Here is a 15,944-nt window from a genome sequence, read left to right as displayed (position 1 = left end):
TGAGATTATGAATTCAGTTATTAGTAAGTTATTATGAATTAAACTTTTGATGCCGATAATGCTTGTAATGGGAATAGAACCCCGAATTTAGCAGTTAATTAAAATATTTCAATAATATTTTGAAATATACTCACTTTCTAATTGTACACCCATACTGTCTTAACTGCTATATGCACTACATAGTTCTGCTCCCTCTGTTTTAGGTACTCTATGACCTAAGTTTAGCACAGCAAGAACAGATGCAAGTACATGTGAACAAAACAAGAGAACAGTGGTCACTGAATAATGCTGAATTTTTTTCCAGATTAGTTCAAATTATTTTTCTTACTTCTTTGAGATGATACAGAAGTAACCTTTCACAATTTTGGGGATAAATTATTTTCCTTTGGAAACTATTCTAGTTAAATATATTCCCAAAAAGCAAAAAAAAAAAAGCTTACAATAAAGCATCCCATAATTATTCTACATACGGTGAATGATAGCTGTAGCCATAATCAATGAACTTCAGCCACCACTTCTGTTCACTGTTTGATAACTGTGGAAATAAAGAAAAAAACCCCAGTATTTTACAACCCATAGAGAAAGAGCTCCAGACTCTACTAAGGATAAATCAATGACAAAATTAATTTTGCTTTAAAATGTTCTAAAATATGCAGGAATTAATATTCTTCAGCAATAGGAAAGGATACAGTAAAAGACCAATATGCCATGTAGATGGACCCCTGCAACTACTAGAAAAAAAACGGAGGCAGTGGGTTTGGGTTGGTTTTTTTTTTCTCCATGTTGTTAAGGCTACTCTTAATTTTAAATTTTTTTTACAAAACTGACATCAAAATAATTCTCTTTCAACTCATCTTTTCCTTTTAAGTACAATTAAAAACTATTAAGGCCAAGAAAAATAAAGAAATTAAGGATTAACATTTTCTAATGAAAAAACTGGCAAGAAAATTTCCCATTAGTGGAAAGTATCTGTTAGACAGATTACACCCCCTTACCTTTTCTATTTGAGACAGTATTGTCCGAAGTTTTGGGTAAGACTCCACAGAGGCTAAATCACTATCATTTTTCTGACAGTAGAAAATAGCTTCCTGGAAGCTCAGGTTTTTATCCGGTACAAACCACAGCTCTGCTCCATCAACAACAAGTGGGGCTCCATGAATTCCAATTTCATCTATGCAGAAGAAATACCACATGCATAAGAAATCAATTCTGAAAAACTCATTCGCTATTTTTCTGAATGTAATAGGAAATTTCAGTTTGATACTGGGAAAGAGCCAACACTCCTTGCATTCTGAGCTCTCTCAGAATCAAATTTAACTAGTCATGACCTTTGCTGGTATCAAACAGGTATTACAGTAATAAAATAACAAAACTAACAAAAGAATTAACAACTATATACATGTAGCAGAATATGCAAAAAGTCAGTTTACCTGGTATATACCACTCGGGTGTCTTTGGAGTGCTACCTGTCCAGGAAAAAAGGAATAGTTACTTCAAGATTACCTTCTACAAGACTGTGGTCACCAATAATGGAAACAATGAATTGTACTCATGCTTCTCAGTATGCATAATAGAAAAAAAATAAAAGGAGAAGGAAAACATACACAGGTTTAATAAAGTAAGCTGATGTAAAACTAATGGGAGTTTGGCACACCTCAATCTTAAATATCTGTGGGTTTTTTTCTTCCAAGCAGAATACAAAGTATTCAATCCATCACTACCTCCCCACAACAAGGAAGTTTCATCCCCTGAAATGCCTTTTAATGAAGAACCAAAATGTAAAAGCCTACTGGATTACAGTACTTTTCATACTGCCTGGAGAAATGTGGATCTGTGCAGATATGCCATGACATTCTTTTGTATTCCCAGTCCTCTGTCTCACTATAACGAAGAGTTAGTACACAGTTTTACCAGAAGGCAGCTAACTCACCTAAGGCTGAAGCAAACTGTAGACCCAAGATCTCTGTAGTAACAAATATTACTAAGAAAAATTAAGTGAAGTCCACAAAGGCTGCAACTCAGTGGCTTATATCACCTCACTTAATAAGAAGCCACTTCTCACTTCATGGGACAAGACAGAATATGGGAGCAGTGATACTGCATCCTCCTCATGGTCATTTTCCGATACATTTTTGAATGTTTTAAGTGCATGTCTGTTTGTATGTGACACAGGTGAGACATCTCACGTGCTGTCCTCTTAACAGTTCAGAGAGGAAATGATAAAATACTGTTTGTGAAGTTTCCGAGTTTAGGCAAAATTGTCAACGCAGTGATAATAAACTCTTTTATATGAATAAATGGATATAACAGCAGTTTACCTTTTGTTATCTGGCAGACCCATTCAAGTTTAGCTTCACAATCGAAAGGCTTGAAGTAAAATTCCAGGTCTCTGCCTTCATGAAAATAAAATCTCCAAAACGATCTCCTTGAAAACTGCGAGGTCTGTATAAAAGCAGAAACAGAGAACTGAGTGAGTATGGCATAGGCCTCTGAAATGTAAAATGAAACTATTAAAAAGGCACTTTGGAAAAGTCAGTGTGTTTTACTGTGGTGCTAGTCTCACAACTTATTTTGCAAAAAATGAGCAGATACAACTGTAACTCCCCACAGTAGCCAGTCTTGTGAAGCGGTTAGGTAAAGGGCCCCTTCAAACTGCTCTCCTCTTTTCTAAAATCCTTAGTAGCTTAATGCCAACAAATTCTCAGCCTGGGATCACGAACACAGGAAAAGAGCACGAGGGGAAATGGCTGTCAACAGAAGCAAAAGGATGCAACTATCCTTTCCTTCAGTAAATCCTAAAAGCTGAGGTGATTCTGATTAAGTTAAAGGAGTGGACGGTACTGTAATGATCTCATAAAAATCAGGTGATGCTTCAGAAAAGTTAAAGGCCATTTTAAAACTCATGCCATCAAAACTAAATTAAGCAATGAAGAACTAGGAATTAAGCAGAGGCCTGAATCAGAAACCAGACGTGCCACTTACAGTCTAACTTCACAAGTAAACAAGGAAATACACACAAACACAAACACACACTCTATCCGGGCTACAGCATTCCCCTACTTCAGGCTTCAAACATTTTTTTTAATTTGCAGTTCAGAAAAACTAATCTAAATTTTAAAAAACTAGTAGGGCTCTGTTTACTTTTTTGGTTTACACTGCGTGTTACATCCTTAAGTGTTATGTGTAATATACAAGACATACACGGTATGGCATTATGCAATAGAAAATAGCATTGTTACTAAATATTCTGCAGTTCAAAAGAAGTCTTACGAAAGGTTACCATTAGCACAGCACTTGGTACATAAAAAAATTGCTTGAATAAGGGAAAATCAATAATAGCTGTAGACTGATAAAGGGAACACTAGTAACTTTTTCACGATGCAAAGAAAACATCCCAGCACTAAACCTAAATCCAATATATGGCTGGCAGAAGTATTTTTTCGAAGTACTTCCATGTAAAAATATGCATGCTATTATTAGAAACCTGGAAACTAACCTTTAATGCAGCACAGTCTCTTGTATCATATTCGTCTTCCAGATAATCGAGCGGCATAACGACACTAGTTACCTACAGAATAACAGGATGAAGCAATTATTACTTTACAACTATTTTTGTTATGGTAATCCCCAGAGATAACCGTTCAAACCTGGGATCCCATTACATTTATCACTTTTAAAATATGTGTTAAATGGCAGTTACTGTGTACCTGTTGTTATGGCAGGGGAGAGGGAAAGAACTCACAATTTCGGGCAAATCAGTTACAGTGAAGAAGATATTTTTGGAGAAGTCTTACACAGCAAGGAGATGAAATGATAAACCCTCCCCTCTGTCGAGGCATGAAGGTATCTTGTTCTCTCCACCAGTTTTTAGATGTCTACTACTATATTTCTGTTGAAATGTTTTAATGCAATACAGACAGAAATCAGGGTTAATCTTATTAAAGATATGTTTTTAATTAGAAATCTGCCGGGATGGCAGCTCTTAAGTGCACAATCTTCTTCTGAATTATTCATCTGTTGAAGGATCTGCCATATTTTAATTAAAATATTTATCAGTTTGTTTTCAATCCGGTCCAAACTGAAACAAATCAGGACATGATATTTATGGATTAAAAGTCAACTTACAGGTTTATCATCACTCCATTGCCAGGTTCCCAAAGAATCTGGACTCCTCTTATTCATTCCAATCCATACCCATCTGTCATTGCTGTAAATAAACAAGATAAAATCTTAAACCAAGTTTATGGTTCATCTTATTTAATAGAAAGACTGACTTATGTCATGGCATTACTTAGGATCAAGCAGCAAAATCAAAGCTTTATTTCTGCAAGTTGCAGCAGTTCAAAGAGAGAACGGGTATAAGGGCTAGGACCTCTTCTGCACTTTTCTTTAAGAAGATCTGTAAGTTGTCTTTCCCTGATCATAGAGAAAACTAACTAAATCAGGTAATTCCTTTGTTTGCTGCATCAGTTGTCACTCAATATAAAGGTCTCTTTTCTACACTTTTCTTCCAAAATCATACGCACTGTCTATTTGGCTTGCCTCTCTTTCTCTTGTCGATATCAGATCATCTCTCTCTGCCCCACCAGCTCAAATACACCCTTCCTCAAACCACACAAGAACTACTCATACAGAATAACTGGCTTTGTATTTCCCTTATGTTTGTCAGTGATACAAAACAAACCAAGCATGGGCACATATTTCAGTTACGCACTTTCACAGAAGAGGCATAGTCATAAACAAGCATGTAACACCACTAACCCCAATGCTTACATAAAAGAATGGCATTCAAAAGAATGGCAAGTGACAAATTCAAAGCTTCAGCTATGCTCCAAGACACAAAGTTGCCCCCCAAAATAGGTTGGCAATGTAAATACTTAAATCCACATTAACAGCCTCTACCATACGAAGATAAGGATAATACAACAAAATTAAATACATGCTAGTCAAACTGCAAGGTTAGTTTTGTACTGCAGCCTCTACTTCTCAAAATATCAATTTTGTGCTAGGTACTGAAGTTTATAATAATTCACTCCAATCCACTACCCTGCCCTAAAAAGGCAACGAACACTTTTCTGAACAACGGTTAATTGGAAGAGCAAAGGGGAGAAAGACCATGAGTTTTCTATGAAATCACAGGCTATGTGAAACCCTACTGCGATAGAGCTGTGGAAAAGGCACTCTCATCAAGGTGGTCTGACAGCGATTGACTGACACCACAGTACAGGACTCCTGTAAAACTGTATCAGGAGTACTATTCCATAAATTCATGCTGTTCCAAATACAGAGGAGGAATTATAGGATATTTGAGGAAATCAGAGTTTAGGTTATTATTAACAAGAATTAAGGATTTACTTGTCTAGCCCTGGCAAAGACAATAAAAGGATAAAATTATTCTTTACAATATATCAAGAGACTAAACCCCCAAGTAGAGGTGCTATTTGAGCAAAAAGGCCATTGTGTCTGAAGGAACCACAGCTCAAAAACAAATTTAGGCTCAAAATTGGAAACAGATGTCTGACCAGCAGAGGTCAGAGTTTGGAAAAGGCTCCCAAAAAAGCAGTGCTGACAAACTTGAAGTGATTTTAAGACAGAAGATAAAAAGTTTATGAAAATAATTTCATTACATGGAGGAATGGACTCATACCCAGGCTTACCTGCATAAGCAATGTTATGAAATCACAGGGCAATGTTAAGAAATTCTTTGGTAAGACTGCGCCACTACCTTTCCACACATATCTCCATAAAGATGCTAAATTGAACCTGAAATAGTGCAGCACCAACAAACAACAGCTTAGCCCAGAGTATCTGGGCAACAGCGTTTTATTTTGTAGGGTGTGTTCCCATTGGAAAGAAAAGCATCAGCCACCACGGTATCTCATTTTTGGTTGGGTTGGGCTTTTTTCCCAACTCCCAATATTAATTTTCTGACATTGGAGTGATAGTGTGATCACACTAGTCTGATCTTACCGTACTGAATAGTCTTCGGTCTTTTAATGATATCACTAAGGAGCCTCTGAAGAGCCTAAATGCCCCATATCACTCCAGAGGGAAAACTGTGAGCCAAACATTCACAGCTGTCAAGCAGCTAAGCGGCTTTTTATTTTTCTGTGACTTCTTTCCAATTATGAATCAGACGTTGCTTAACTATCCCCTCCTAATCGTCACCTACAGGCTCAGTGTTGTTTAAACAACTGATCATCATAGAAGAATATCTACTAAAAAGAAAACTTGAGAAACTAATTTCAAAAGGATCTGCAGTAATTAACTGAAGAACTAGAGCAATTTTTCAAAGTCTTTCAACTTACATTTGGCTTTTATGTAACAAATTTTTTTAAAAATAAAATGTGTCCCAGGTCAAGAATTTCTCCAGTTTATCTCCCAGTTTACCATACTGGTCTGCACACATAACAATGTTTTCCATCTGACTGGGCACTTGAACATCAACATACATTTTTTGCTTCTTTTGGAACTGTTCAGACATGACCATGAGTACTTCAGTAACTGCTACATTATCCTTCATAGCACTTTTAAGGCTAAGTAAAGCCTTTTGATAGCCTTCTGAAATTATGCTATCATCTCATCACAAAAAAGAATTCTGCCAACTACTTAAGACTAGTATGAATTAAGACTCTCTATTGCAACTAAGCTTGCAGCAAGGAATTTGCTTGTACTTATCTGTCTCCTCATTGCAAAGCATTTAAAATTCATCCTATGGACTGGCATCAACATGGATTTATCAGTGCCAGAGTATTCTTTGAGTGACGTTCCTGGAACCACCTCTAAAACCTAGATTATCCTGAGTTTTAACCTAAAAAATACGTGCAATTTGGGCTTTACAAAGGACTCCACACTGATTAACAATGAAAGACCCTAAATCTCCAGCAATCCCTGCAGAATACCTGTGGCTTTTCTCTCACACAGAGCTAAAACTTCTTAAAAGCCAATGTTGTACAGAAGTAATAAATACAGTTTAGATCAATGTGAAGAGACTATAAACCAGTAGTTTTTCTACTGTCATATTCTAACTGCTGAAATAGAAAAAAGATCTTTTGTGTCCCTTATGTCAGCTCCAACACAGGATTAAGAGCCTAAGTGAAGTTGCTGTGGCTTGTAGTTCAACCTAGTACTTCACAGAAGGCAAGATGTATACATCGGGGCCAAATGCCTAATGGTGCAATTTAAGGTGGCACCAATTAATCTTAGGCAGTGCCGGCCTAAAAGTATACATGAAGCCTATTTGACCCCTTGTTCTTCCCTCTGTAACAGACTACTGCCACTAACTGAATCCCCACCCTGCTAATCACCTGTTCTTCAGTGGAAGAAAAGAGAAGCTGTATTAATGCAATTAAAACTTGAATCTCAGCTTTACTGCTGTTTCAGCAAGTATGTTGACAATAAGATCAACTTTTTCTTGAAAACTCAAGTGTTAGTGAGGCTTTCTAGATTCAGAACAATTACAGCAGCAGAGCTGTGCATATAAAAGGCAACTGATTTCTTTCCAGTAAGGTGTCCTCATTGAAATGTTATTTCTAACCAAATCAAGCTGTTATTCTCCTTGTGTCCAGCATTGCTGCCAGCTATAAGATGCAGAATGCTCACAAAAACAATCCTAAATGAACGGAAGCAACTGAACCAGATCTGTTCTGCCTGTATCACGTCCCTCAAAGTGAAAAGAGGTTATCTCCTGTTTCTTCCAGAAAGCGGAATGTTGTCAGCCAGATTTTGTTTTCCTTTCCAATGGCAATTGCCTGACTTGGCTGGAGCAATTCTAGCTCTTATTTGCCTCTAAGGTGGAATCTGAGTAAAGAACAGAATGGACTAGGCAAGCTGCCCTTTTCCTGGTGAACCAAACTGACTTTTGCTAACATTTAAAAACAAACAGTTCTCAATGAGTCACCAGAGAACTGTGCAAGGGGAAAAAACCCGAAACCAAAAAAGCCAAGGTGTGGCTCCTTCCTCAAGTTGAACTGAGTGCACTGAATGAACAGTTTAGGTCAGAGTTTGCACTGAGTGAATGTGGAGAACACTGACAAACTGCATGCCAGTGCACTCTAGCAGCTAATGACATCTAACATTATTTTAGGATGATTTCTCCCAGTTATTAGTTATTTAGTTACCTAAATTATTTGTTCTTGGTGAAATAATTTACTTGGTTTCTTCTCTCCTTTCTCAAATGAGCTTGTTTTCAGACAAGCTACCCCTGACTCTTGATCTCCAAAATACTTTATATATATAATCACCACCTCTGAGTAATTTGAAAGCGTAAATAACTCAAACACTTCATTATGTTATCTAAACAAACAATCATTATTTAAAAGACTTCAGGCAATATCAGATATGTAGTATTTCTGTTCATGAAGTTCTGCAGTGCTTGAAAAAGTATTAACCCAGATGAAAATACTGTGTTTTGAGTTATATTTGACATATGCAGTTACTGAATCACTGACTGCAAAGTCAATTTATACTGGGCTCAATATATTACCCCTTATTTACCGTCTGGTAGAATAATATTGAAATACTGGGACTTTCCTTCTTCCAGACTAAGTTCATGTTTTCTGAAAAATGGGAAGTGCTAATGTAGTAGCATTGTGCATCAGCTAACTTTCTGGAAAGGCAGAAAAAGTCTCCACCCTGAAAATCCTAACAAAAAATGGCCGTTAACTATAATTAATACCTCAGATAATCTGCAACCTGAAAAGTAGCTCCATGTACTTGTAGGGAAAGAAGGAAAGTTACTTCTCTATTCATGTTCTTTTTCATAGTAGATTAGGTACATGAAAACAAAATTCTTAATTGCAAAACCAAAATTTGTAATTGCAAAACATTATAATAAGATCTACAGCTAAAAATAAGTTGTGCACTAATTTTTATTTCAGGGATTTCAGTCACTTCAGCAAAGGAATCACAAGTGGCTTTTATACAAGTGAAACCATCTATATATAGAGCATACAAGTTTGTTTTTGTCTTTTATTAACATAAACATTGAGTAATTTTCATGACTTGTGCACTTCTAAAAAAAGTTCACTGGGTTTTCAAGGAGGCATCTCTTCAGTCATCATGTTTAAAAAATTTAATCACAGTGTCGTATGTTGGCAGCTTCTGAAATAATCCCAATTTAGTTTGTTGATGAAAAAAAAATCTAGATCACGTAACTGGCAGCATCTGAGTTTAAGCTGGCAAAAGTTCTGAAAAAACAAGGCTGCCAATCAAAGAAACCCCATATTACACAAGGATCTGACATCACACCAATGCCTAATAAAGCTTTGCAGTGACAGTTCCTTTGATTAAAAATAGAGCCTTAGACTCATAAATTATGTAGCATTTAATTTGTTGATATCAGAAAACTCAACACACCCATCTAATGCCCATATAGTGTTATTGTAGTTATGCCAAATGGGATCCATGCCAACCAGATTGCTGGACACTATACTATTCACATATTCAAAAGACAGCACCCACTTTAGTCAGGAAGCATTTCATGAATAAAGATGAGACCTATCTGAAAAACTGAAATAATAACTCATCTCTAAAGAACGTATCAGTAAAGAATAGGAACAACTATCATATAGTTATGCCAAAATTCAACATAAAGGAGGAGATACTTTGTTATAACAACACAGACTTAAATTCATGTAATAGAAGATTTTCAAAGCAATTCTCTCTTTTCCTCTGCTCCCTTTAGCAATGTGAAATATTTGCCCAAGCTGTACTCCCTTGACATTTTCCAGGAAGGCAGTGACATGACCAGCAGTTCAAATGCCACATCTAGCTGTTTTTACTGTGGGAAACATAAGTCGCAGCACACTATCTCATACTTGCCATTTGGGGTCAGCAGCAGCATTTGCGAACTACTGCAGAATGTGACTGAAATCAAAACTTTAGCATGTGGCTAGTTTGTTACCTGATTATTTTTCTCAGGATAGAATGAAGTGCCTTGATTTCTTCTGCATGACTAAAACTAGGCAGATGGCCTCCAAGTGCTTCACAGAACCTTTCTGCCTCTTCCCAGGTCCTGGTCCGCAGCACTCTTTCACTGTGGAAGAACTTCACAACAGCCAAGCGTCAGGGTAGGCAATGACAAAAATGACAGCATTTAAAAAACACTCCTGTACTACCCAAATATGTTCATCCTAGATAGGAACGAGTAAGTGGTATTTCCATAGGAAGAGAGCTTGACTTCTTAACAATTATTTTATTATTTTCAGTTTGTTTGACAACAGCCAGACTCTGAAGTTCAGCTGACAAAATTTGTTTCAAATGCAACATATTCCATATGGCAGACTTTATCTGTTTGTTGGGGTTTTTTTACCAGAAAGATTTTAGAAAATAACACTCAACTCATTCCAAAACTGCAGGCCAAATTATAGGGTTTAAGGGATGTTGTTCTTTCAAATTTATGGTGAACTGCAAAGCCCAGCGCTCACTGCAACCTGGCTTGTTTGGGTGCTGCAGGTGAAGAAAGTTCTTCGGCATGCCCTTTGCTACCTGAAGGTATCAGAGTTGCATCTTTGGCTCACACACCTCAGCTAACATAGCCATTTGATCCCTTTGACTTCAGTCCAAGCCAGCTCGCATCAGCTAGATCTCTCTGCACAGACATGCTGCACTTGGTCAACAAGAGTTTGCAGAAAATTCCAGGGCCAGCTGTCACATCCCCTCAGCTATGAGACAGCTATGCTGTACACCAGCTAAACCCATTCCTTCAGGATCCTTGCTCACACTGTTGTTATTCAAGCTGGGTTTCCCCACTTCGCTACATGAGCTGTTTACAAGATAGAGTTCGTTGCAGACACTGAGTCCAGAAATAAGGAATAAACAGTCCAATAAACAGTCTCAGTTTTAACACGATTTGCTTGTTAACAGGATGGGGAAAAAACTGTGTTTCTAAATGCAAACTTGTTTAAGCCATTCTAGCTAAGAGCATGGCTGCTTACTTCCACAATTTATTGCAAAAAACAGTGAAATACAACTAAGGCTGCACATTTTCCATGAAATTTGATATCATATTCAAACCAGAGAAAATCCCACCTCTATCTACACTCTTAAAAATATAAAAAGGAAAAGGACAAGGGAAGATGATGCAAAGCACTTTCCTTCCCTGTTCAGGTGTCTCTGCATGCCAGATGATGGCAGGCAGGGTAGGGCACAGACAAGGCACCCCCTGCCAGCACCAGGCTCCTCAGGTGGCAGCACAGGGTGAATGCCGTCACCCCACTCAGCTCTGACGTGCAGAGCTGGCCACAGGAAGAGCAGGGAGAGGCACACTGCATCTTTCAGGAATCGGCAGAGGATGATACATGAGAACATCTGGAGGCAGCCAACCTGAATCAACATGAGTTCTTCCTCTGAAATAACCTTTAGCGCAGCTATAAGCCACAAGATGGCTAATCACACGCTTGCTGCCAGACAGTAATGAACAATTACCATCTACTAGGAATAACAGTTTACCTTGTAGCAGGCAAGGCCGGATCCATTGTGCCACCCAGGGGGACAGGGATCAGTTGGCTTTGGGAGCACTTCTGGCTCTTTGGGCAGCCCAATATATTTTTTGCAGATAGAAAATGCTTTAGTGGTTCTACAGTCCTTAGTCTCCCACTTTCCAAGAGACTTTCCACTGGGCATGGCCACACATCCTCCTGAAAACTCTAAGATTTAAGACACCAAAGACATATTTAAAACTATTTGCTCATTTTCCAAAAGATCCACAGATTTCTGAATGACTATTTTATTTCATGCTCGGAGTTCTCTAACATGGTACTCCAATGCTTGCTCAGTGTAAAATGACAGTATTTCAATTATTGGTTTACCTGGTTGCAAGGAATTCCAATTAGTATATGTCACAGCTTCCGTTTTTTCCCCATCCACTGTACCCCAGGAATATATTCCTGATTGGCTAATATCCTGCAAACCGGTCCAGAAGTATTTTTCTTCAACTTTGGTGTGTTTTCTAATCAGACTGTTTATAAATTCTTGCTCAAATCTGAAAATTCACAGATTAATTTGAGTCAATATTGGAAAGAGATCTGAAACTACTAAGACAGTTTGAAAACAGGCATATTACTACATGAGTGAGTTCATGTGGTCGTCCAGGCAGTCCTGTATTGAACGTGGGATCAGCAAGCTGGGAATTCACATACTCCCAAAAAGGTTTTATCCTATCGGTTTACCATTGTCACACAATGGAAAACATAGTTTCCTAGTTCTCTGCAAAAGCAATTCTATCTCTTATTTTTTCTTTATAAACCACTAACTGGCATACAGAGGTTTTAATCTTTGACTATATCTCCAGGACTGTACTGTAAAACATGCCCATAAATTAGAGATGTGCTTTACCTGTTCAGCACTGTAAGATTGCACCGTGCTCCAAAGGAAACTTCTGTTTTATAAACATTGTAACAGTAGTTGCCATGTCTCTCCCATCCCTGGTTAGAAAATGAAAAACACATTTATACATAACAACCTAACTTAGGCATTATCTACAATGTGCCCACAAGCTGGCCCAGAATATACAAGCAAGGAACGCAGGGTATCACACAGAATGTCCAGTACCATCAACTCTCAGATTCACAGTTCTAAGAAATAATGGAACCATGGGAACAAAATACACCCCTGTTTCAGCTCAATTGTGCAGCCCTCTTACTGCTGTGCGCATTTAGAAAAAGAAACAAGGGCGACAGCCTAGTCTTATTCAAAACAATAGGAGTTTTCATGCTGTTCCACTAATGCCAGGATTCAAACAGAGCAATAATAAGAGGTCACTGCTAGTGCTTCTTTACTTCTGAAAAATATATTTTATACTTTTATATTTTTCAGTATAAAATATATTTTTCAGAAGAAACAGAAGTAAAAGAACTTACAAAATTTCTCTATTATTCAAATATTTCCCCCTGTATTTACACCAAAATTTCAAGGACCATTAATGTGTTACCTCTTTGCTAGCCTAAGCAGCACAGAAAGCTGTAACTCTACATGCTGGCAGTCTCTGAAGAGACAGAGTAAGAATACCCTGAGGTTGTGCAGAAAGGTAGATAAGGGGTAAACATCTTCCCTATTGCAGGCAGTATGCCACACAAAACTGAACCAAAGAACTCTGAAGTATCTAGTAATACCATCCCAAGATTGTTCAAAACAGAAAAGACTTCTTTTCAGGCTTTATTTACCCTGTAACATGTTACATTGTAAAAACAACTCCAAACAAACAAAAACCAAAACAACAAAAAAACCTCTCCACCTTCACTGAAGTCAAAGAACAAAAATGAGAGCTAAATGAAGCATAACAGAAATCTAATCTCAATTATCAATCTCTGTATATCTTTATGTTGTGAAGTGCTTATCCTAAATTCTAAAACATACTTAAAGCAAAAACCACAGAACAAATGGCATTAACAATAACATATCTAGTAAAAGCAAATATTTTGTCAAACAAATAAATAAAGCACAACATCTGCTGGGTCCAAGCTCATAATACTTTCATCAATAAGAGTGGTAGGTAATACATCCAGAGCCTGCTTAAAAGAAGCTGAAATTTGGCTCATGCTACACAAATGTCCTTTTTCAGCTAAAATGTTCCATAGATTTTATTGTATGGGTAAGGAGGAAATGGAAAGTAAAAGAAATAAGTGATTTTACGCAGGTTTATGAAGCAAGTGAAAGTAAAAGAAATACAGGCTTCCTATTACCTCTTTTGATGAACAACTTTTATCTGATTTTGTTTCATTCAAAATCTCTCCTCTTTTCTTGCACACATATTTCAATTTTTCTTCACAGGATGTGACTCTCCACCGTCCCAACTGTAAGAAGGGAAAAAAAAAAAAGAAAAAAAAGAAGAGTATTTAAAAACCTAAAATCTTTCAACTTCCATAGTGCAGGGGCTGAGTTTTCAGAAGGGGGAAAGCCAAAATGCCTCTAGCAAAAATACCTGGGGTGGGATGCCCTGGATTATATGCATAGGTGCACATTTGGAAGGGAGAGAGAAAGCTGCCAAATGTGAGATGGGAGGATTCTGGGTCACATCTGAAAAGGGAAGAAAAGGCCAGGGTGCTGCCAGCTCTCTTCGATGGAATGGAATGGGTGCAGGCAGTGTGCTCAGCTTTCAGTGGAGACAGGGAGGAGGCAGCTCAGAGGAACTGGGCATGAGCTCCACTGCCAGCCTGACAGCACAGCGGGCAGACACTTGCCCCAGTTCTCTACTGAATCTGGGAGATGGGATACAGCCTGCTTCCCTCTCCACTCATCTTTGTGACCTCCCCCCGCCATGCAACCCTTGCTGCTTCTGCACTGTATCCCCCCAGTGTCTGTCCTATCCTTTTACAGAGGTATCTCACTACCCATGCTCAGACACTGTGGCACAAACACATCCTGGAGATGACTGAACCCAGCTTTTCCTCTAAATAGTTCAGCCCACCTCCTTCCTAGATCTCTGCCATAGACACACAAGAATATGGTAACTCAAAATGCAGAGTGACAAGGACAACTGGCTAGCCAGCAGCAGATGCAGTCTCATAGCTGTGAACAATTTCTGCCATTCTGTGCAGTACACAGCTACCACACACCAGCTAAATAACTAAGAAATTTGCTTGTAGAAAAATTATCTGTATTTTAAAGATTACTGCAGAAATAAAACCAGTTATCTGCTTTTCTCCTCCTCCTTGACTTACACACATAAATGTTGCCTCTGCTATGATGGAAAAAACACTAAAAAATCCAAGATGCTATTCCTACCTCGCCTGAATATGACACACAGTTAGGAGTGCTGTTAAAAGGAACTTTTGGTTCATTCTGATCCCAGTATGTAAAAACCACAGCTGAGCGATCTGACCATTTGAACAAGGTTGGTATATCTTCATTCCTGAGACCCATCCACATTTCTTCTTTGGCATCTGTAATTTAAAATTAGGACAACACTCTGGTTTCAAAATAATATTCAAACTAATTGTAAAGGAATGTGAAATCAGCAAAATTAGGTTTTTATCACCATACTGCACAGCATAAACGTCACATTTTGTTTCTTACAGCAAGAAAGGGGATTTGAGACAAGTACAGTATGTTTTTGTTATCTTATGTTCATGAATGTAAGTTTCACAGAGAAGGTAACAAACAGAACTCCTCCCAGAAATAATGTGTAGACAAGCAAAAAACCAAACAAATTTAATTTTTAGAGTGCAAACAAATACATAAGACCAAAGAGTACAAACAGTATTTACAGCTTCAGTGACCCAGTAGTCAAAATATTGACCCAACTATCTACAACTTTCTTTGAATGAGAAAATTAAACACAAGGTATTAGGCAATTAGAAGTAGCTTAGTCCAGTATATAAATAAATAAAATAGATCAAACCAAGCATTAACACTGAGGGCCTGGACCTGAACAGCAATATTCAGCACCAGCCTGGGTAGAAGCTCAGCGTTAGCACCTTCATTTAAAAGCTAGAGGTTATAACACCCATACGCTAGAATATGGAAAGCAGTTTGTAATTTCTGGTGTGCAGCACTTGGTGCTTAACCTCTACAAGTATCCCAACTCACCATTATGAAGCTTTGTAACAACAAGTTCGACGTCTGCTAATGAGTGTATGCTGATAAGGTTACTCTTATTTGCTTTGCAGAACTCATCTGCCATACTCCAAGGTGCCTGGGTGTTCACCAGCATGTAGCAAAAACCATTGTGGGGAAGCCAGCCCAAATCACAGCGAGTATCCAAGTGTCTCCAAAACTCTAATAGCAAAGAGAAACAGAATTAGAGGCTTTTGTTTTACATTGGCTAGCACAACGGGTTGGCATTTTCTTCATGTTTTAAATCTGGCAGCACCTTGAAAACAGCCAGAATGCAGTGATCAGAACATGTTCACATCTCTACAGGGCTAATGTTTTAAGAAAGGGTCACAGTTTAGTCAAGCAAATAGACTCGAATAAGCAGCATTATGGGGTTTTGTAATATTTCA

General features: G+C 37.9%; 1 protein-coding gene across 1 annotated transcript in view; it reads right to left on the bottom strand.

Moving 5' to 3' along the window:
- The window catches only part of LY75 (lymphocyte antigen 75), a 46,497-nt gene that overhangs the window by 22,086 nt on the left and 8,467 nt on the right, over positions 1-15,944 (bottom strand). The window contains exons 7-19 of the mRNA XM_056349203.1: positions 15,529-15,717; positions 14,725-14,882; positions 13,683-13,793; positions 12,337-12,425; positions 11,811-11,983; positions 11,452-11,648; positions 9,905-10,047; positions 4,126-4,207; positions 3,497-3,568; positions 2,319-2,442; positions 1,431-1,466; positions 996-1,171; positions 471-535 (exon numbers count right to left, since the gene is read on the bottom strand). Of these exons, the coding sequence (XP_056205178.1) occupies positions 471-535; positions 996-1,171; positions 1,431-1,466; positions 2,319-2,442; positions 3,497-3,568; positions 4,126-4,207; positions 9,905-10,047; positions 11,452-11,648; positions 11,811-11,983; positions 12,337-12,425; positions 13,683-13,793; positions 14,725-14,882; positions 15,529-15,717 (1,615 nt within the window). The remainder of the gene's footprint in view (positions 1-470; positions 536-995; positions 1,172-1,430; positions 1,467-2,318; positions 2,443-3,496; positions 3,569-4,125; positions 4,208-9,904; positions 10,048-11,451; positions 11,649-11,810; positions 11,984-12,336; positions 12,426-13,682; positions 13,794-14,724; positions 14,883-15,528; positions 15,718-15,944) is intronic.

Source organism: Falco biarmicus, chromosome 8 (genome assembly GCF_023638135.1).
Source record: "Falco biarmicus isolate bFalBia1 chromosome 8, bFalBia1.pri, whole genome shotgun sequence".
In the NCBI taxonomy this organism is placed as follows: Eukaryota; Metazoa; Chordata; class Aves; order Falconiformes; family Falconidae; genus Falco; species Falco biarmicus.
The sequence above is the reverse complement of the archived record's forward strand: the minus strand, read 5'-3'. Positions and strand labels throughout refer to the sequence as shown.